At 32.7% G+C, this 23,403-nt stretch overlaps 3 protein-coding genes across 3 annotated transcripts; 2 read left to right on the top strand and 1 right to left on the bottom strand.

Annotated features, from left to right (window-relative positions):
* Nucleotides 1–298: 298 nt before the first annotated feature.
* On the top strand, nt 299–4,749 carry LOC104118007 (protein SHORT HYPOCOTYL IN WHITE LIGHT 1). The gene is made up of 4 exons (XM_009629169.4): nt 299–575; nt 731–964; nt 3,585–3,650; nt 4,383–4,749. Exons 1-4 carry the CDS (start codon nt 426–428, stop codon nt 4,533–4,535), a joined length of 603 nt encoding a protein of 200 aa, XP_009627464.1. The 5' UTR covers nt 299–425; the 3' UTR covers nt 4,536–4,749.
* Nucleotides 4,750–8,750: 4,001 nt separating this feature from the next.
* LOC104118005 (amino acid permease 6-like) lies at nt 8,751–13,601 on the top strand. Its single transcript, XM_009629167.4, has 7 exons — nt 8,751–8,884; nt 9,571–9,795; nt 11,552–11,645; nt 11,738–11,952; nt 12,179–12,324; nt 12,424–12,651; nt 12,986–13,601. Exons 1-7 carry the CDS (start codon nt 8,800–8,802, stop codon nt 13,409–13,411), a joined length of 1,419 nt encoding a protein of 472 aa, XP_009627462.1. The 5' UTR covers nt 8,751–8,799; the 3' UTR covers nt 13,412–13,601.
* Nucleotides 13,602–13,839: 238 nt separating this feature from the next.
* On the bottom strand, nt 13,840–17,619 carry LOC104118006 (uncharacterized). The gene is made up of 4 exons (XM_009629168.4): nt 17,215–17,619; nt 16,360–16,586; nt 15,846–15,953; nt 13,840–14,372 (listed from the first exon to the last, which is right to left on the bottom strand). The coding sequence occupies exons 1-4, from the start codon at nt 17,405–17,407 to the stop codon at nt 14,253–14,255; spliced, it is 648 nt and encodes a 215-aa protein (XP_009627463.1). The 5' UTR covers nt 17,408–17,619; the 3' UTR covers nt 13,840–14,252.
* Between the last annotated feature and the right edge of the window lie 5,784 nt (nt 17,620–23,403).

Raw genomic sequence — 23,403 nt, 5'->3', positions numbered from 1 at the left:
TCAAAATATAAAATTTAAACACTCGAATAAGTTAAGGGAATTTTATATATATATATATATATATATATATATATATATATATATATATATATATTAATTTTTGTCCCTCCGTGTTTAATCATTCAAGGCTTCGTGTAAGAGTTAAATAGAATTCTCTTACATGAATACAACAAAGAAATGATGATTTTATCTAATTTATAATTTTGGTATTTACAGAGTTTTCTCAAATTGTGTCATATTTATAGCAAATTTACTGGTTAAATAGATATTATCAATACCTTCATTTCGACTTTGTACACTACTGAGTTTAAATTAAGGTCCCTTAAATTAATGAGCCCAAGAAAGAGAAAAAATGGGGGAAAAAGTTGGCAACAGAACCTGCGACTCTTTTTAGATGTTCACCAATACAACTGCTACTCATTTTCATGGAGTTCACTATAAAATCTCTTCATCATTTTCAGTTTCCTCTCTACAAAAATTACCATCCCCAATTCACCCATCTTCTTATTAACCTCCGCCCCGTCTCTACATTTCACCTTCAAGCCTCAAGACGCCGCATTTCCAATTTTCCTCAGGTCTTCTTGTTTATTCCTCCCTATCCAGCCTTTTCTTATATATAAAAAATAAAAATTCAACTTTATTTAATTAGAATCGGATATATGAGTTCTTTAGGTCCATTCCTCTTTATTTAGACCCTTTTAATTCTAATTCGTTTTTTATTTATTTATAGGGAAGTGATGATTTGGCTGGGGATTCACGAAACTGGAGGCGTGATCGAGGCAGCGTTGTGAGTGGAGACTATAAGTATGAAGAGTATGAAGATGACGATGATGAAGACGAAGAAGAGGAGGATCGAAGTTTAGATCTGCTGGTTAAATTTGTTCAGAGCGTTTTCAAAAAGCTTTCTCGAAAAGCTAGGAAAGCTGTCCGGTCCGTTTTGCCTGTTTCAATTTCCAGTCAATTGGTATCCTTCTGCTTAAATCTCATTTTCACTGTTCAACATGAAGAAAAATCGAATCTTTTATCTCTAAATCAAGCTTTCAATGAGTTTAGAATAATAACTTTGATATTGAGCTCCGTTTTATATGAATCATTCAATCAACTATGTCTCGGTCCCCAATTATTTGGGGTCGACTATATGAATCCTTTATACTCGTTCCAATCTGCTCAGGTTCGATTCATTCCAATGCTAATATTTAGCTCGTACTATTAAAATATACTGTATCATATTTCTTCGAGAAAATCCACATGGAATTGAATTTTTTTAGTCGCAAAGAAGGAAAACTAATGGATTAGACGTGCATTAAAAATGTGACATTGTGAGAGAAAAACCAAAGGAAAACAGAGATAGAGTAGCAAGATGATCACCTGATTCGGTATACATGTTAGGTGCTTAAACTTTCTACAAGTCTTTCTTTTTCCATCTTGAATGGTGATTTGATTTGAGAACATCGTCATCGACATTATTAACTTTTACTCAGCCCACTAACACTCCGATTATAGGAATTCATTGATTTTCTTTCGTGGATGCAATGCTTTTCATTGTCCTGATACTTTGTCCTTTATAACGGCTAGATTTAGCTCCTCCTTTTTTTTCGATTGGTAAAAGATTATTTCAATAGCACTAAGCATCACAGAACTAAGATAGTGCTGTAGATAGTGCGATAGAAAGAGAAAAGTGTCCCTGCTAGTCTTGAATGATGCTTACAAAAACCACAGTTGCCTCCCTTATCAGTTCTATAAGGTGCTAGGGTGCCTACAAATTATATAAGATTTTTAGCATCATCTGATTCTTTCTTTCACCAACAAATAGCACACCTTTACTTTATCATACTGATTGATTTCCCTTTAATTTCAAAGTACCTTGAGTTTCTTCTCTCCAATATGGCTATAATTTTCTTATTCTCTCGTTATAAAACCTGATAGCATAAGAATAAAATACCAGTCTTTGCTTACCAAATGTTACCTAATATCCTAGCAAGTTTAGCCTGCGAAGAATGATGCATCTTTAAAGGCATATCTTTGGGAATGGCGGTGGATGGGTATTGCATGTTTATATGGATCTTAATGACTCAAAAGGTGCAAGATCTCGGGGGTCCTGCTGGATTCACGTCACACAGAGGGCCACTGTGAATCCATTTGGATTTTTATGATCAACTGTACCGAATATGGAAAGCCCCTTTTTAGTATGATAGAGTTAAAATGTTAACTCTTTCAGCTGCAATATGTGCAAATGTGAATGTTTGCTCTCTAAGGAAGTTTAGATAATACTATAATTTAAGTAGAGATGATGTTAAGGAAGTTAAGATAAGGAAGTCAAAAAAAAATTTTATTTTTTCTGTTACCATTCTCAAAAAAATAAATAAATAAGGAAGTTGACTTGGTTATTGTTGAAGAAAATACTGTCATCTTGCACAAGCATGTTATTGGTGGAAGACTGAAGGTTGTGTGTATATTCACGTTCTTTGACGAGTGATATAGCAAATGAAGTTACAGTGATACCATGCATGTTACTAGACACTGTAATGATCTTAAAGTCATCTGTGTGGATAAATGGACCTTTACTTCATCCTTGCAATGGAGAATTAGCATCCCAATCAATGTGTAACATGGCAGAAATGCTGATGTGAAATTATGTTGGTAATTAATTATCCACGAGAATAATCTTAAAATCTGTTTGGCACGAATGTCTTCCAGAGATCACTCTTAAGTTCATCCTCCATCTGTCGATATTTAGTCCTATATTTATACACAGTTAATTGTATTAGGTTTCTTGTTTACATATAGAAAACAGTGCTTTGCTTTAAATGTGTAAGATCTCTACTAATTTAACATTTTCACAAGTTATCAAGAAGATTCTTTTTTAATGTTTTCTCAGATGATTTTTTGGTTCTCTTTGATTTGAAAAGTCCCGGTTTCTTTATGTCATCTAAGTATCAACTCAATAGCAAATCGAACACCTGCTTTTGTACTGTATATCACATGGTTAGCTGCATTGTTCTCTCAATTGAATACTAGCTGATCAGCTCTCAGTAGATTAGAATTGATGAACAAGAAAATGAGGGAATATTTCTCCATGAGGAATCAGAAGATTAAGGACAGCCTGGTGCACAAAGCATCTCGCATTCACGCAGGGTCCGGAGAAGGGCCACACCTCAAGGGGTGCGATGTAGACAACCCTTTCGGTGGAAATAGATGGAGGGGACTAAGCAATCCACATGTTAGCTAACGTATCCTGCATTAATTTCCTTAGTCCCTATGTAAGGAGTTATAAGCTCTTTATTCAATAATTCATTATGCTATCTCACACTCGATGCAATTTTTATTTTTATTTTTTAAATTCCCAGCTTAAGAATTTATTAGCTTCTCATTTTAAACGGACCATATATTAGCTTCTTATTCAATTTTCTTTTCATGGATTTTCGGTCTTATTCCAATTTAGCAATCTCTAAGAGAGTGATCCTCAACCTTCATATTCTATTCTGATTTCCCAATGATATTTCCTGTTTGTATGAATATCTAAAGCTTGACATTTTTCCACATTGGCTGGTTGTTGAGTTAGTAACAGTGATTATTGGATGTAGGTGGCATTTTCTGTTAATGGAGTTATAATTTTGACATTTTTGTGGCTATCCAAGGCGGTTCTTGAGGTAATTCTTCCACTAATTTTCTGTTCTTGTGTGCAATGTGGTACCTTACTTCGTAATGTACTTTCTATTCTATAGTCTTCTTTTGACACGTCCTCTGGGCATGTAGGTCTTCAGTTAATACATTGAGCTTCAAATTTTTTAATTATTCAGCATTTTTACTCTTTCAAGCTGAATGGGTCTTGTGCTCGCTGCATTTTATATGTGTGTGTGTGCAGGCGCGCACTCGTTTTGTACATCTTCTGATCAAACAGATATGAGAAAAGATTAACTTATCTGTACTGCACATAGCTGTCATCATAACACGGTCTAGAAGACTCAAATTGTCTGAGCGCTTTAAACCAAATAAGGACTCTTACTTCAAAATTGACATGGACTTCATTTGATGATTCATTTGCTCGCAGTATTGATTTTTGGTTCATTCTCTGACAGAATTGAAAACATTTTGAAGCTTTAGTAGGATGTTACTTCATCTTAGGCTGTGCAGCATGAGAATATTTTCAATTATACTCTTGCTTAGACCTATGCACCATTACTAATCAAATCTTTACTTGAGCATTTTCCGCAGTGTGAAAATAGGTCCTTGTCTTTGTTGATTAAACACTTATTAGTGAATTGAGTTCCTCGTAATCAGTATGAAAATAAGTGTACCATCTTGTCTTTTTTCACTCGTTAGTTCCCTTGGTCTGGAGGACTTCCTTTTTATAGTGAATAGTCCCTTACTTTGGTTTCCAGGTATTTTGCACCCTCGGGAGCGTAATTTTTGCTAGTATCTTGCTTATTCGAGGAGTATGGACAGGCATATCATACTTGCAGAATAATCACAGCCATAGGACAGACGATGATGATGATCGTCGTGCATGGAGCGGGGTGCAACCTGCGAGTTAAATGGCCGAATAGTAAAGCTTCAATGCAATCTCCCAATTACAGCTACTCTCGGAAACAAATAGTATACACAATAATTGGGTTTAGGCCCTTTTACATCTACTGAATTAAATCCCGCGAGGTCGAAGCTGGATCCTTTGTCTTAGACCTATGTGGTTGTAACTAGGATGTCAAACATAAATGTAAACCGCCAATTTATCCAATTTATGTTTGGAAATACGTCTATAATAGGTTAGATTTTGCACAAGTCAAAACTCTTTTTACGGACCAATTTGGTCTGCCTAAAAAAGAATTGGTAAACTATTACTCTCTTCGGTCCACAATAAGGGACCATTTTATCTTTGTCACACCCATTAAGGAAATATGAACTCCTAGAGAAAAAAATATGTATTTACTAAATTAACCTTAATTAGTAATAAAATTAATTCCTTTTTGATTATGTAAATGGACATTTATTTTGGACCAAAATAAAAAGTAAAATAATTATTTATTGTGGATCGGAGAAAGTACTGTGGAGGCTATTACCACGAGAACAAGTAGAAGTGTATGTTTATTGGAAAATTTACACGATACAGTAAGCATATACCGTATTTACCATTCGTCATTATATTTTAAAAAAAATTACCATCTTTAGCAATATTTGATTTTATAGGAAATCTACATATAATACCGAAATAAAAGATCATTGTTTTGAAATGAAACAAGAGAGCAACAAGCTCTCATAGCTTAGTTGGTTAGAGCATCCCTTAGTAAGTAAAGGTCTTAAGTTTGACTTTTAATAAGAGCATTTTATTTTCTGTATTTTTATATTTTGTCTTGGTTGTATTCGTTACGCGAACGAATACAGTTGATACAAGTGGTATCATTTGTATATGCCCATGTATTCGACTCAAGCATTTTATTTTATGTATTTTGCCTTGGTTGTATTCGTTGCGTGAACAAATATAGTCAATACATGCAAGGGCGGAGCTAGAGAGCAAGTTACGGGTTCGACCGAACCCAGTAGCTTTGGTTTAAATACTGTATTTGTTTTACGAAATTTATTAAATATGTATAATTATTAATTTAGAACCCAATATCTTAAAAATGATTCGAATCTCGAACCCATAAGCTGTAAATTCTGGCTCCGCCTCTGTATACAGGTTGTATCATTTGTACCGCCCTATATTTTACATTGGTTGTATTCGTTGCGCGAACGAATACAATTGACACACAATGTATTTGTTCTGCGTCTGAATACAAGTGATGCAAGCTGGTAACAATTAAATGGTAATTAGGCAAACTATAGTTACGCATGATAATTAGACTCTAAACTGCAGTTCTTTATGAAAGTTTCCCTAAAATTAAATAGGACCAAAGAACTAAATCGTTCTTTTTGAGATTGACGGTGAATGAGATTGTTCACATTTTAAAAAATAATTAATAATGATAGTATTTTCCAATTAAGGGTTCTGGGATTCGGTGGATGAGGAGAATATGGTTTAGAGAAAGAAAATATTCTTCTAACAGAAATTATGTATATAATTTCTTACTTTCTAGTAACATTAATATAAACATAATAAATCAACCTAAAACAAAAAAAAAATTCTTAGATTCGATAATAAGCAAATTTGCCTTCGAAATGAGGTTTAACTTTTAAAACTAAATTGCAGTTTCAAAAAACTATAAATTTTAGCTTATGTCAGAAGTGTTCTTTGGATAAATTCTCTACAAATTGAATGAACTTTTAACATTTACAAAATAATTAAATAAGTAACTTTTACGCCACATATTAAACACCAAATCCAAAACACAACGCAATCTTCTATAGGGATATGTCCTTAATCTACTCAAAGTTGAATTGTTCATCCTCAAAGCAGGTCCCACAAAATACTTGTAAACAACATAATATTCCAACATTGTACTATACTAATAACAAACGAAAAGTTCATATAACTATAGATATTGAGATTTCTACTACGAAAAAAAAAAAAGAGAGAGAAACACAATCTTTAAAGTGCATGCCAGGATTTTGTGCTTCTTTTTCCCTTTCTTTTCATTTCATATTACTTTTTAAATGAATTTTTATTACATATAAGAGTAGTTCTCTTCTAATTGGAAAAATTTCCTAAACTCAATGCACATATCACGCACCATTAAGAACATAGAAAAGAACAAAAAAAAAAAAAAAAAAAAATCTTTGATCTTTAATTTCACCGACTTTTATGGTGCATTTCTACCTGAGTTTTGGTGAAATAAAGCATGGAACGTCAACCAGGACGTGCACACTTGTCGGCGGAGGATATCATTCTAATTACGACATTGCTTGTGTTTTAAGGTATCCGCATTGACTTCCCTCCTTTGCACCATTTAAGGAGACAGTCCTAAGATGAAGGGGAATTATGCTTTCTTTTCTTTCTTTATTTATCTTCAGCATTCAGCAATAAAATACTGTTTCGTCTGTTTTAATACAAACTATATATATATATATATATATATATATATATATATATATATATATATATATATATATATATATATATATATAAGCAGTTCCATCACGTAAAAGAAGTATAAGAAATCTATACTCCCCGGTCCACTATAAGTGATTTTTTGGCGTTTTTCACACACATTAAAGAATTTACCTTTTAGCATTAATTAACAATGAAATTGACCATATTAATCTTAATTTGCTCATTGGAATTATAACAAACTACTCTTAGGTTCTTTAGTTCAAGGGCAACTTTGGAAAGAAGAAGTTAATTCCTTCTTGATATATGAAAAAATCAAATATTGTGGACCATAAAAAAAGGCTAAAAAATCATTTAAAGTGAACCGGAGGGAGTAATGTTAAATTAGCGTATGAATGTTGTGTGCAGCATTACTCCACGAGGATTAATTAATAATATTTTTACTTATCATTCATGTGATTTGAACTTTCAGTCAATTGGTAATAAAGATATTTCACCACCCGAGAGAGACATAAGTTATCGAGCGGTGATGTTCACTTAGCTTTCTAGCATGATTTGATCACTAACTCGTAAAATTAAGGTCAAGATGCTACCACTTAAACCAACCTCGGCTCGCCTGTTAAAGTGAAATTGGGCCTCAATGTTGGCATAACATTGGAAGCACTACTTGATCCTTAATTCCTTATTGCTTAATTTGGCAAAAGATTGACTTCTACAAGAATAATTAGATCTTTAATGCCAAATTTAAGCAACAAAGCGACCTCGACTATTTTTCAAAAGGAAAAACATCCAATCCTTTTAACATAAAATATATCCTATGAGAAATGGAAAAAAAAAAAAAGCAAAAAACCGACTACGACAAATGTGGTACATTTGTTGTTATATAGGATATGTTAAAAAATTCAAGGTTTTGATATAATATATGGTCACACGTTTGAGTTTTACACGAATTTTGAATGACGACGAATCAAGTTTCCTATGTGTAGATGGTGACCTACGTAATTTATACCCTTAAGACCAAGAAATTTAGGAGAAAATAGTTTGAGCTATCCAGTTTTCGGATTGGTAATTAAAAAAATAGTCGACGTTTGTAAAATTATTGAAAATAACCATTATTTTGCTGAAACATGGAAAGTTTTAGTATAATATACTGGATTATGGAGCTCTTGCGTATAAACTTCCAGCATATTATGTTGGAACTACCGCACACGGAAATTTGTTCCAGCATAATATGATGGACATTAATGGAGTTCATGCGTTATGAACTTTCAGCATATTATGTTGGAACTCCAGCACATTATGCTGGATTTTTTCCCGATATGAAAAAATGGCTAAATTTCGATTGTGGCTATTTTTCAATTACTAATTATAAATCTGGCTATGATTTCTTCCTGAAATCTGGTGCTTAACCCGCATTTTGCATGGCCCTTGCCTTAATCATCATTACACTGTTTGACATATGAAAGGAGAAAAAGGAATTACTGAAATTGTAATATTGTACTTAATGGATTCTGAATTCTACGCAAAGTAAAAAAATAGTAAAAGGTGTATTGAATTCAACCGGAGTTAGCGGTCACATTTACTACAAACTTAAGAAATAGACAAAAAAAAAAAAAAACTTGAAAAACAAGCCTCACGTCACAGTTCCATTTATTACATCACTAAAGAATCCAAGCCCCTTTTAGAATCTTTTAGTGTGTTGGTTGTCCAGTGTATATAAATAAGACATATATGACTGCCATTTTCTCTTTATGTGACCAGTTTTAGCATTAAAAGAAAGAAGAGAGAGAGAGAGAGAGAGAGTGAAGAGAGTAGAAATGGAGAGGAGTTTAAGTGTTTCAATGGGAGGAGGATTTGATGATACTTCCAAGTTTGATGATGATGGTCGCCCCAAACGAACTGGTTTGTATCCCTTCACTTTTTTTTCCTCCTTGTTTTTTTGCCCTTTTCAAACACTTCTCACTAGATTCCTCTTCATATATATACTCTCTTTTTTTAACTCCTCCCTCCCCTTTGATTTCCCCTTTAATCCCTTTTGTTGGAAGTGATTCAAACTCACAATCTGCGTGGAATTGTTACTGACTATCTGAGCAATCCCTCTTATCTCTCCGTATACATGCATTCTTAGAAAATCTTTGAAATTTCTATAAGTCAGATTTTATCATGCAAATCCATACAAAAAACTTTTTCTTTTCTCAGATCATCTTTTTCACATGCACTTATGAAAAATGTTGCAAAATTCACTCAGGAGGCGACAAGAAGAATCTTCAAACACATAAAAGAGAAAAAAAGACAAGGAGATAGAAAAAGTTACTAAAAGGATGTAGCTGAAGATTGTTTCAAAAAAAGAAACCCAAAGAAATGGGAATTAAGTAGGTGAATTCTATTTACATTATATTTAAAAAAAAAATAGGCGAATTCTGTGCCTTGTTGAGCGGTGTTATTCGATACCTATGGATATGATGGCCAGACATGAAAGTTGGTTTTGAGCAACACCGTTACTAAATATTTTGGCTTCTGCAAAATCTTAGTGAGATTTTTTGCAAATTAAAAGCAAAGTGATTATAATTAATTTTGTGAAATTACAGGAACGGTATTGACTACAAGTGCCCATATCATAACAGCGGTGATAGGATCAGGAGTGTTATCTTTGGCATGGGCTACAGCACAGTTGGGATGGATAGCAGGACCAGTTGCTCTCGTTGCTTTCTCAGTCATAACTTGGTTCACTTCTCTCCTTCTTGCTGACTGTTATCGCGCCCCTGATGGCTCTCGCAACTACACCTATATGGATGCTGTTCGTTCCCATCTCGGTACGAATTCTATGCATTATTGACAGTGTAAAAAATATTACGATTGTGTTGTTTTCGTTTCCAACGCATCGAAAATTTGTGTTATGTTGAATGTATTTATTTTTACGTGCTGAGATCAATGTGACATTTATCTTTAAGATGCATGTTTCTCGAGGTAAGAGTTTGGTCATGTTTTTGAGTTAAACATTAATTATTTCGCTTGATAAGTTAGATTTGTAACGGCTTAAACAATCAAGTTTTGATACTTTTTCAGTTGAAGCGATAATGGTCAACGGGAATATTTGACATTGTCTTTGAAATGTATCTTTGGTCATAGATCCGCAAAATCTAACAATTTTTAAGGTCTTCAAAAAATAAGAGAAAAATAACACTAATTTAATTTGATTTTATGGGGCTAAGAAACAAAATAAAACTTGAGCCGTAATGTGGATCCTAACAAGTTATTTCATTCAAGATAAAATGAAAATAACAAAATTAAATAGTGTTAAAATATAAAAATATATTTTAGACCATAATTAAAAAAAATAATGTGCCACATTAATCTTTTTAGACCAAAAATCAGGCACGTCAATTTCCCAGGAGAACAAAAAAGAGAAGGGTTGTTGGTTGTGGTCATTAATTACAATTGAGTATTCTTTGCATAAAGCCATTGTTGGTGATAAGGATTTCATTAATGATTCACTTATCTTCTTTCGTTATGTTTCTGCCTAGACTTTGCCGTCCCATTCTTTGTTTCTGACTACAATTTTAACCATTTCTCAATGAGTTATTGTCCTTTTCTATTTTTATTTTTATTTTAAAGAAAAAATGGATCGACAAGGGACAAATCTTAACATGAAGGAGGACATAAAATGTTTTAAAGAGTACGAATAATTACACCCGAGTTCATTAAGTAAAATAAATGCACTCTAAATAGTTGCGTATTTCATGATGAAAAATGGCATGTAAACATACTAAAATACATGTATAGCTAAGCAGCAGTGTCGATGATCATGAAAATACATTGTCAACGTCAAAGGCGGATCCAGGATTCCAAAAAGATGTGTGCACTATTATAAGGAGGTGAATTTAAAATTTATATTTGACGGGTTCAGCCTTTAAAAATTCTTTCCATGAATCCATTAGCATTTAGAAATTATAGGTTAAAATTAATTTTTTTTTCTTATAAATTTATTGATTTATAACATATGTAGCTATACTCCATATCAAAAATACTAAGATCATTGAACCATGCTACATTATCCACTGCTATTAATTTTAATTATTTAAAATTTTGTGATGACAAAGGGAGATGAGGATTTCAACTTGTTAGATTTGAGAATGTGGAATGAATAAACCAATAAAAAAATAAAGGAAAAAAGAAAAAATACTTAATAAAAACGCAAGAGGGGCACTAGACATGCCTAAAACTGATAACTGAGAACAAAAACTCTAACTTCAAATGTAAAGGCGTACCCAATAATTATTGAACCATAGTATTCTTTGAGCTTGAATGCACACTTGTATATTTAAATAATGTCAATAATATTATTATATATGGTATATAAAGAGAAGCATGGGTTCATGTGCCTCATGCTCCAACACATAGATTAGCTGCACTTAGAGTAAGAAGCAATGAACGTTTTTTCTTTTTCTCAAAGTAGTAGTAGTTCAAACATCCCTTATTAGAGATTTTGCATTGTATAAAGTATAAACGAGATTCAGATTCACAGATCTCTAAATATTTATTGTGCCGTATTATTTTCTACGGATGCAGGAGGAATGAAAGTTCAGCTATGTGGAATAGCTCAATATAGTAATCTTGTTGGCATAACCATTGGATATGCAATCACCACATCCATCAGCATGGTGTAAGAATATTTTTATAGTACAATTTTTATAGGCTAATTTGTTTAGTACACAATCATAATCATTCATGATTAATTCTATGTTTTTCTTTCAGGGCAATTAAAAGATCAAATTGCTTTCATAAGCATGGTCATGCTGCTGGTTGTCATGAGTCAAATAATCCTTTCATAATTATATTTGGGATTTTCCAAATTATTCTAAGCCAAATCCCAAACTTTCACAAGCTTTCATTTCTCTCCCTCATTGCTGCTGTTATGTCTTTTGCTTATTCTTTCATTGGACTTGGTCTCTCTATTGCCAAGATTGCAAGTTAGTATCATTTCCAACATGTTCTATTCTTAATTTTTAAGCTTTATATTCTATTCACTGACAGTGTAAAAAAAAAAAAAAAATTACACACAATCAACCTGCTGTAAAAGGTGATCGCATAGTGTAATGTTTTTCACAGTGTTAAGCGTATAAAAGTTAAGCCTTTATTTTTAATGTTTTTCTTTTTCTTGATGGTTTACAAATGTTTTGTTATCTGACATGGAAGATGATGGAGTAAATGGAGACACGAGCTTAACAGGAACACGAATTGAAAAGGAATTGTCAGGCACAGACAAGATGTGGAACACCTTCTCTGCTCTTGGAGATATTGCCTTTGCCTATGCTTTCTCTACTGTTCTTATTGAAATTCAGGCAATGCATATTTCTCTTAACAACCACTAGCTAAGACCAGTTTTCTAAACTATTTTATCTAGCCACTTAATAATGTTTTGTGACCAACTGAATCAACAGGACACACTGAAATCCCATCCAAGAGAGAATCAGTACATGAAAAGGGCTAGCTGTATTGGTATCTCTGTGTCAACAATATTTTACATGCTCTGTGGACTTATTGGGTATGCTGCATTTGGAAACAAAGCTCCTGGAAACTTTTTAACAGGATTCGGTTTCTATGAACCTTTCTGGCTTGTTGATTTCGCTAATGTCTGCATTGTCGTTCATCTTGTTGGAGCTTACCAGGTAACATCAAACATAACAAACATCTCTAGTAATTTTTTTCCCTATCTTTTCTTATACCAGCACAAATACCGGATAAATCTAGCCCGGTGACTAGGAATGTGTTTGTCTATGTATTGAAGTGATGAGTTCGGAAACAAGGGTCCTTAGGCAGATGGAATAAATCACCTAGCGTATTTTGATTCTGCTGGGATTTGAACTCTGGTCCCCTATGGTTTTTATCCCATTTCTTTGACCGCTTGGTCATATCCTTGGTACAGGCGTGACACGTCTAGTGTCTAACATAACAGATCAGTTTAAATCCAATGTCAAGCTCAGTTTGATAATATGTTTGCAGGTGTTCTGTCAACCAATATTTGCATTTGTAGAAGGTTGGAGCAAACAGAAATGGCCAGAAAGTAAATTCATAACAAGAGAATATATGATTAACCTTTCACCCTTGGGGCTGTTCCCTTTCAGTTTTTACAGGCTGGTGTGGAGAACTGCATATGTGATATTCACAACCATATTAGCCATGCTATTCCCATTCTTCAACGATTTCGTCGGGCTTCTGGGAGCAGCCTCATTTTGGCCACTCACTGTCTATTTCCCAATTCAAATGTACATTGCACAAGCCAAGATTCCTAAATATTCATTTACCTGGATTTGGTTGAAGATATTGAGTCTTGTGTGCTTGATTATCTCGCTCCTTGCTGCTGCTGGATCTGTTCAAGGCCTTATCAAGTCTCTTCAGAAATTCCAGCTCTTTAAATCTGAGTCTTGAAGTTCCTGTGACTAATGTGTATAGAATAAGGATGGAAGAAAAAATCTCCATCTTTCAACCTTCCTTTTATTTATATTTAGTGACATACAGGACAGTTTTCCTTTACTTACTTAAAGGCATAAACATTTGTACTATGTTGTAAGACTTATTTCCTAGCTTTGGTGTTACAGTGTTGCAATAGTTTGATACAGTTAATACTTGTTATGAAATGTTGCTATAGGTTTCATTTGGATCCAATGATATGAGATTATATTTTATTGCACACAGAATTTGACTACTTGCAAGGAAATTATTTCCCTTCTAAACATTTTTCCCTAAACACTTCATAATCAATTCAAACAGTTTACTCTTTCAGCAATCGTGCAACTGGGATGAGAAAAGTACTAATTTAGGACTGATGAACACCTTCAATTGATAAATTGATCCTATCCAGAATAAAGTTTTCACATTAATATTATAACTATAGCATTAAAATTTCAAGTACCATCAAGTACATAGAATCACTATCTTCATTGAAGCATGTTGAAAAAAATCAAGAGTATCCTATCGACTGAGACTCTCACTCTCATCTAACTCGTGGGCTATCATATCAAGCTTGACTTCTAACGAATTTCTGGGGACTTCCCATCGAAGGGATCAATATACAGAATATACAGTATGTGCTTCAGAATGGGAAATCTTATCTGGTTCACATTTTTTACAAATTTTACAGTCACAGAAATAAGATTTCTCAGTCAACATGAGTATCATCTAGGTATCACGGTAATGTCCAACCAGAAAATGAGATAGAAGCCTTTACTTAACACTTGAACGGGTCTAACTTTATGAAACAAGCAGCTACTCAATTTAGAGGCGGAGCTGTCTGTGATATCCTCTCTTCTTCGAGTAGTACATAAGGATCAATATATGGTGGTGGACCAAGTCTGTTGCTTGCATCGTGGACAAATTGAGGTCCAAAATACTGCCAAAAGAGAAGGAAGCAGTCAATGGTAAATCAGGAATATCAATAAAACTGGCAGCTGATCATAATACATCCAAAAGCATAGGAAACGAGAATTAGTGGGCTCAACACGCTTCAAATATAACCTCCACAAAACCAAATAACATGTGAGGTACGTTTAACTCGTGTACCTGTTTTAGTTTCTTTCCTGAATTTTATTTTTGGTATAATTCCTTTTTTCCCCTGCTTTCTTGGAGGTCCATATCATGCCATTTGTGATCCTAACTTTTATAATATATGTGTACTCATCACATAGTTTGAATTGATGAGAATACAATCTGGAGTACTACCTTTGTTTGGCCACATTTTTGCTGGATATTTTTCTTTGGCTCATTTTTCTTTTTCTTTTTTAATTTTTTTTGTTTTTTGCGCTTTAATCATCATCTCTAAATTTTTCTACTTAGAACAATCATAATACCTCAAAACAATCACGATACGTTTCACAACTATTATATAAGTTTATTTATTTTCCCGTTTATTTTTTGATGAGGTAAAGCCCATCCCCCAAAGTTTCCCCTAATTAAATAGCCCTTTCCCACTTCCTTCTCTTAGTGACCAACCCACCAACCATAAGATTACAGGTGAAGGATCCTTATCACTAGGATATACCTTCCTCGTCTCATGATGGCTACAATGATAAAGCAGGCACACCAGTAATTTCCTAAATCTCGATATTAGAACCAATATAAAGATTTAGGTTGCAAGATAGTAAAATAAGGATAAAGCTCTATGCTCCATAACACTTAGAAATTTAATATCATGTTGACTACATGTCTCTGCTAAAAGAAAAGGCACATGAACAGGGGTCTCACACTTGCAGCAGATGCAACATGTGCAAGACTGAAGTAGAGGATGTCAACCATTTATTTCTTCACTGCACAGTTGTCAGGATTATTTGGGACATGTTCCTCACTATTCTTGGTATTCATCGGGTGACACCATACTCCGTAAAGACAGCTTTTACCAATTGGGGGTTGTGGAAAGTAAAGAAAACAGTTAGAAGCTCCAAATGCTTCAATGGAAAGGCTTTGCACATTACCCAGATGAAGTAAAGATGTTTGACAAATCCTTTTTGTTGGATTAAATTGAATTATGTTAATGATGTAAATCAGCTGATAGATTTTGTTGGCTCTCTGTATTTTTGTTGAGAGCCTTATACTTTTGTAACTTTGTATTTTTGCATCTTCCAGATGCTCATCAATAAAAACCTTACTTCCTCCCCAAAGAAAGGGCAAATGAACAGCTAAACAAGTATCATACGAGAACAAACATATTTTTTCTTATTCTTCGATGATTTTTTTAAGTCATTCCAAGATAAGCAGCCCAAAAAACTTGGTATAGCAAAAAAATAAAATGCACAAGTTAAGTAATTGCAGCTACCCCTTTAAACCAAAGATGTCAGAAACATACACAAAGATCCCCGAAATAAATTACCAGGTATACAGCAGAGAAAGAAGCAATAGTTGCGAGGATCAACGGCCAAAATGACAAAAAGAATGTCCCCCCAAGAGTAAGCAAAAGTTTTGCCCGCGGAATCAGACCCTACACAAAAAACAAATTAAGATGTCTGATCATCAGTTACAAACCCATATACAGTGAACTTAAATTATGTCAACTCATTAAAATGTATAAAATAATATATTTAATAACTCTTTGCACATCTTTCATATGATTGTTTTCTCAAAAGCTGATTACTGCAACTCCTGTTCCAAAATAGAAAGGCCCTATTTTCCTTTTTGGTAAGTCATACTTCTTAAATACAAATTTTCCTATATTTTATTCTTCAAAACATATCAAGTAAAAAATGCGACCAAAAATTCGAGGTGAAGGGAGAAACTCATAATATTATCAGTTCAAGAACCACCAAATACATACTAACAATGAACGGCATTATTGATCATCTGGAACTAAATTCAGATAATGTATTAGGAGAAGGAAGTCTGCCGACCTCAAGGCCTTCACTATTCAGTGCCATAGACTGCTCCCTTTGATTAGTCAAATTTCTTCCAGAATCTGTTGAGAGTGCATTTCTTCTATAGAAGCCTCTATCTTCTTCCCTAGATATTGTCTCCTCGTCTTCTTTGATGTTTGTGTTTGTCTCCTCAAGCAATGAAGTTGGAGTCATGCCACGTCTTCTCAACTCTTTCATGAACAATGACTCTGGAGGTTCTTCACCTGTGAGTCACCAACACTGGATTTGAGGCTCTTCTTAAATAAATCAAGAGTATATTCAAGTAACATTCAGAAATATTCTGTAATGAGAAGCCAGAGTTGCTGCAACTTTCAAAGACTTGCGTTTTGTGTTTTAATACATTTTTAAGGGATTCAACCTTAAGATATGTAGGAATTCCCAGCAAAAGCTGAATTGTTCAATCACTCTGGAATAGATCAACGGAAATAGCTCACCTAATAGCCCGTCCAATATTTAATTCTACGTTTGACGCTTTCCCCTTTTGCCTGAAATATTTCAAATTCTTCTGTTTTCTCTTAATTATCACGGCCAGGACAATCAATCCTATGGACCTCATAACGGGAGGCAATTGTTTGCAATCAATTAACTGATACTTCACTTTACCTATCAGTACTTGGTTTCTGATCTAGCCACAAATTATTCAACCTCTCTCAATTTTCATCAAACTCAATATCTCCAGTAATTGAAATAATTGGAACTGGACAAGCAAACATATGCTAGAAATGAAATCATGTCACACACGTTATCATATCCAATACCACTAAAAACAAGGATTTTTCTGATCAAAGAAAAAAAGGCTTTTTGAAACAAATTTCAATTTAGAAAGATTACCATTACTACTCTGGTTTCCACTGTCTTGAACTCTACAACAAACCCTAAACTTTGTATCAACAAATGTATTCAAGATTGGATTTTTCCTCTGAAACCTCACACGCAGAAACCTCCTTCGGACCATGGTGCTAAAAACATCAGGATTGGATTGAGAAAATGAGAATGGAGACTTCAATAACTGGAAAGACGCCATTTTTAAGATGATCAAATTTCCTCCAAATGAAATTAAAATATTACAATTCCATTACAGAAACTTTAGCAGTAGTAGAAGCTAGAGTTCAAGAAGCTTCACTTCATTAGTGAAACGGCGGCAGAGGATTACTGTTTGTCACTCAACCTGGGAGGTGTACCTTAGAATTTTTCAGCAATGTGTTGGCAATTTTGTAGCCATAATATAACTAGAGTTGAGCAATGATCTTGTGTGTCGCCATCCTAGCTAATTACTTACGCTGCACCTAACCAACCAACCAGCTTTTCTTTTCTTGCAAAAGTCTCCAAAAATTGTTGTCATGTTCTTTCTTATATTCATTTGCTTTATTTTACTTAATATTTGAAAATATATTTTATTCACCATTTTATGATAAGAATTTCACTCCCATTCTTTTTTAAAAAGAATGACGAATTTGAAATATAAGAGGTGCAATATTTAACTACTCTTAAGTATTAATCAAATCTATTAAGAAAGTGAGGTCAAAAAATTATAGTAGTAAAAAAGAAATGTTTTGATTCTCTACATTAATTCATAGACATTTCTGAAAATATTTAATTTGAATTTTAAAACTGTGAATTAATTTAGGTTGTAATTGTTTTAAGTCAAAAAATTGATTAGATTGACCCCTGATAAATAAATAAAAATCACATACATTGGGAGAGATTTAGTTAGTGTATTATATTTTATAAAACATTTTTTTATTATATATAGGGGTAGGGGAAGGAAAAATAGGAAAAAGATTAAAAGATCGAAATCAAACTCATACCAATAAGGTGTCAGGTAATCAATCAACTAAGCTACTGAGATCCTCCATTAGTATTATATTTACAATTTCTATCTAATAAGTTACTATTATATTTATATTTAGATGTGCTCAAAATAAGACCTCGCTTTCAAGAAAGGAGAAACAGAGGGCCAACATAAACAACAACAACAATCCAGTATAATCTCACTAGTGGGGTTTGGGGAGAGTACTGTGTACGCAGACCTTACCCCTACTCTGGGGTAGAGAGGCTGTTTCCAATAGACCCTCGGCTCCCTCCCTCCAAGAACTCTCCACCTTGCTCTTGGGGTGACTCGAACTCACAACCTCTTGGTTGGAAGTGGAGGGTGCTTACCACTAGAGTAACTCACTCTTGTCACCCGAGAAACAGAGGGCAGAGATGCAAATATGCTCATGTTTCAGTTTATTTTATTATTATTATTTTTTTTCTTCATATAACATGTGAAACAAAGTAAATAAAAATGACTTTCGTTCGTTACATCTTTTTTTTTTTTTGAAACATACATCATAGGAGGGTTTCTCCTATTACAATTGAAAGCTTTCAAAAATAAGGACTAAGTTCAATGCTTAGTATCACCAAAAGGATTTATTCAGTCAGGGTCACATATGAAGGTGTTCTTTCGCACCCGAATTCTAAAGTTTGGACGATTCCTTGCATTATTCTCTAATGTGGCTATAATCTTCCTTGATAAGCTTATAGCGTCATTGAAGAAAGCATTGATCTTATCGTGTTCAGCAAGATTGGCTAGAAGGTCAGCTGGAATATTTCCTTCCATGAATATGTGACTAAATTGGAAGGAACCATCAGCTAATATAGAATGAATATCATCAATAACATCCTTGATCTCCCAGGAGGCGCATATGTCCTTTTTGATTATTTTGATCAAAATGAAATAGTCAGATTCAATTTCTAGAGTATTGAAGCCATGATCGACGCATCATCTCAATCCCGTTTTAATAGCTTGTGCCTCTGCATAATTATTGGTGGTAACACCTAAATAAGAAGAGAATGCCGTGATCATGTTTCAGTTTATAAATCATGAAGACAAATGGTTTAAAATCCAAGAATGACACCTCCAAACAAACAAAACTTACTTTAAAAAAAGGTTAACAAAAGGCTGTATTTGTTTAATTTAATTACCACACGACATAAACTAATTTTGATGATTTCTCACTATCACCAATTGCAGTTGTTTAGATCTGACTATTGTAATTGTTGTAGTCACAATCATAATTTTTCCTAAACGATTAGTTACAAATTATTGTACGAAAAGAATATTCTAAGGTGACGCTTAAGAGTTGAGGGCGTCGAGAAGATGTTATTGCATTTGATTGATTCATGGTAAAATACAATTTGCTTCTTTGGACACACTATCTGTCTATGACAAGACAGTTGTAATACTAGATTCGGATGTAGCAATTTTATAGAAAGAAAATGTTTTTCTTTTCACAAGAAAACGATCTACCAATTTTATATTTCATGTGAGAAATAATACAATAGCCGTCATCCTCAACAAACCAATGTTATAAATCATAAAATTTTAACTTTTAACCTCGATTTACATGTTTGCACAATAAATATTTATTAAAAGTTTCTCATAAAACAGGTAAATGTTAATTACACACTCCCTCACCTTACTCAAGCTCGAGATGAGCAACAATGGAGGTAAGAGAGATAGAGAGAGCGCATAACGAAGAGAGAAGGAAAATATCTGGAATGAGCCAACCGGCTTTATTTGATATCTGTATTAACAATATATACAAAATTGCCTAACTAAAAATGAATGGCTAAAATAAACTCTTTACAAATTAACTAACTAGCCACTTTACAAGTATATAGCTTACATAATATCACATGGTATGGTGAGATAAGTGAGATCCAATCACAAAATCCCGAATTCCGGGCTTGAAAATGGACTACTTTTGTATGACTGTTTTACCTACTTTAATGCATTTTTACCATCCGTATTTGGATTAGTCCGTAGAAAAATATATATCTAATCATACTATATAATATCACTAGTCTCTATTTGTAATTATATTATATTTTTATGAGGTATAAAATATTATTAGATTGCATCCACTTAATGCTTCTTAAGTTTAAAATGTTATTCTTGGTTAAATTCTTTTATATTTTTACCCATGTAACCATTAGGGACTGGGTTAGCGTCTCTAAGTTGTATTTAGTATTTACTATCATTATATAAAAATTATTGGAAATTGTAACCGAACAAATTAAAAGCATATCAAATATTTTCTTATACACGTTTACTTTTGGGATAATTATAGATATTTTTTCTCAACTCAGGTTTTACTTTATAACACTAACCTCCCACATTGTTTTGAATATTATATTTATCTCCCTTATTTTAATTTATTTGAAGTAGTTCTTTCAATTTATGTATAATTAATATAAAAGAGTATAATTTGACTAATTTACCCTTACGATTACACTTTTTATTTAGTTATATGAAGGGGGAGTTGGACTGATGAACGAAGAAGATGAAGTACACCATACTTCTAGTTCTAGAGCACGCCTACTACTTCCTTTTTATTTTTATTTAAGCAATAAAAGTTAATAGAATAAATAAAGAAGAAAAACTAATAAAATGATATTTTGATGGAATTAATTAATAATTAATATTAAGAAAGGGTAAACTTGTCAATTCATAGTTTCTTTATATTAGTGATGAATGGATTTAACGAATAGTTAATTAAAATAAGAAAGATAAATATCATATCGTAAAGAAATTATTCTAAAATTATTCTTTATATTTTTATGTCTATATGTCTACAGTGTTATAATCGTAACACCAATGGAGCTTTTTTTTCATTTCTTTACTTTCTTTTTTTATGAGCAATTCTCATAATCAGAAATTAAGTGTAATTTCCAATAGTTCATATAGTTCAACGTTTTTCGTTTTTGGCGTTTCTTTATAATAAAAAATTAAAGCAATCACAAAAAGTGAGATATAATATTTGAAAAATTGAGTTATTTCATCTTTAATATATATATATATATATATATTCTAAATTATTTTATTTCATCTTCTTTTGATGGCTTGCTTTAGTGATATTATGGAATATTAATTTTATATTGAAACTTTATTTTTCATTATGTTAACATAAATAACGTGCATAGAGAAATTGAGCTAGGAAAGATAATTGGAGTATAGTGAAGTGTCTGAGAGATATTGCTATAATTATCAATGAATATGATATGCAATTGTATTTAGTCAGTTAGTGTTTATTTGATATAGTGTTTTTGTTCATTAACGTAAATCTCCAACCAAGCCGAAGCATAAGTAAGCTTTACACACACCTAGAATGCAAAGTGTCTTCACAATAGATTCAACAGTACATAACCAAAGTTCTGTAAAGAATGTGCTGATGGTAAGAACTTACGGTTTACAGTGATGAAGTGAAAGTGCAAATAGCAGAGATAACCGACATCCATAATTTTCTCCTCAACAAGATTCTCCATTCCTTTCAAAACTTGAATTTGAAGACCAAAAAGTAAAGAATAGATAGTACATAACGTCATAAAAGTTAGATATTTGATTGTGATTAGAATTTCATGCAATTTAATATTAGGCCGAATTTTTAATTATAGTCATATCCAACATGGAATTAGAAGTCAATTAATATTTTAGGGCTATTCTGGTCTCTCGACACTAGAAATTAGAAATTTGATTGTGATTAGAATTCCATGCAATTTAATATTAGGCCGAATTTTTAAATTACAGTTATATCCAACATGGAATTAGAAGTCAATTAATATTTTAGAGTTATTCTGGTCTATCAACACTGTATTCGTATTTTTATAATAATATAAATAGATATAGATATAGATTATATGGATTGCTAATCTTTAAAGTGTTAAGGAAATCAATAATGGAGGAAGAATCCCATTGATTTTTAAAAAAAAATTGACACGTGGAGTATATGAAGCAAATTTGGCCATTACTTGAGAGCTCACAAGTTTGGAGAGTTGCTTTGTCTTGGATTTTGGACTCTTCCACAATTGGCAACTACTATTAGAATTCAATTGCTCAAGACTCGTAATCAACTTGACCAAACGCAATTTTGGCTCATTTTCGTATGGAATATTTAATTATTGTTTGAAAAAGAATATGTATATATATTTGACTAAAAACTCAAAAATGAAATAAAATAAAAGAGATCTTGTTGCAAATCACTGACTTAAAAATTGAAATAGAACCGTCAAATTGGTGCCGAAACATGCACGACACACCTACTGCGTTAACAAGTCTCTCTCCTTCAAACATTTGGACATTTTAACAAGTATCTTACATTATTGTCTATTTGATGATGTTACAATTAGCTCAGCTCATAAACATCATTATCTAGTCGTTGCGTACCACACAACTATTAAAATTAACAAATGAATTTGGATGGTTGTTACATGTTGTATCGTATTGTTACTGTAAATACAATATTTGTTTTGATTGTTACCTAAATTTTATTGTATCGTAGTTAAATCTGTCGTTACGTAACGACGAAAAGTGTCACTTTATGAAACGATCGATTTAGTGTGGTTGCGTCATTACCTTATTTTTTCCTCTCATCTTACCCTTTCTTATTATTAAATAATCATATTTTATCCTTTATCCGATCTTTTTATATAATAATTCTAATTCATACCTGACTTTTTCTTTATGATATTGCAAGTTTATTCTTCATATATTGGTGCATGACATCATAAAGCAACGGTAAGAAATACAATCTATCCAAACATTGTATATATCAAGGCGCAATACAGTACAATATAATACAATATTATGCAATACATTATGAAATGATACATATCAACCATCCAAACAAGCCGTAAGCCTCATTCTCGTACAGAAAATGGACTGAGGAGAAAAAATTGCTACCTTCAGTCCATATTATCTTTCTTTTAAAAAATTTGCAAATCTCTTAATAAAGACATTTAATTAGTAGCCTTAATAATAAGAGTAATTGTCTAATCTATCTTTTATCCCTCTTAAATATCTCACTTAATTTAAAGCTCCACTAATTTGTAGTAAGAGTGAATATGAAGAAAGAAAAAAATTTAAATGAGTCTTGTTTTTTTATACTATAAATGGTTAAAAGTGTCGGAACAGCTTTTTTTTTTCGGTCAAAGCGACTAATATTTTGAGACGGGAGATAATACCTATTTTCTCCTTTT

The sequence above is a fragment of the Nicotiana tomentosiformis genome, chromosome 1 (assembly GCF_000390325.3).
Source record: "Nicotiana tomentosiformis chromosome 1, ASM39032v3, whole genome shotgun sequence".
Lineage (NCBI taxonomy): Eukaryota > Viridiplantae > Streptophyta > Magnoliopsida > Solanales > Solanaceae > Nicotiana > Nicotiana tomentosiformis.
The sequence above is the reverse complement of the archived record's forward strand: the minus strand, read 5'-3'. Positions and strand labels throughout refer to the sequence as shown.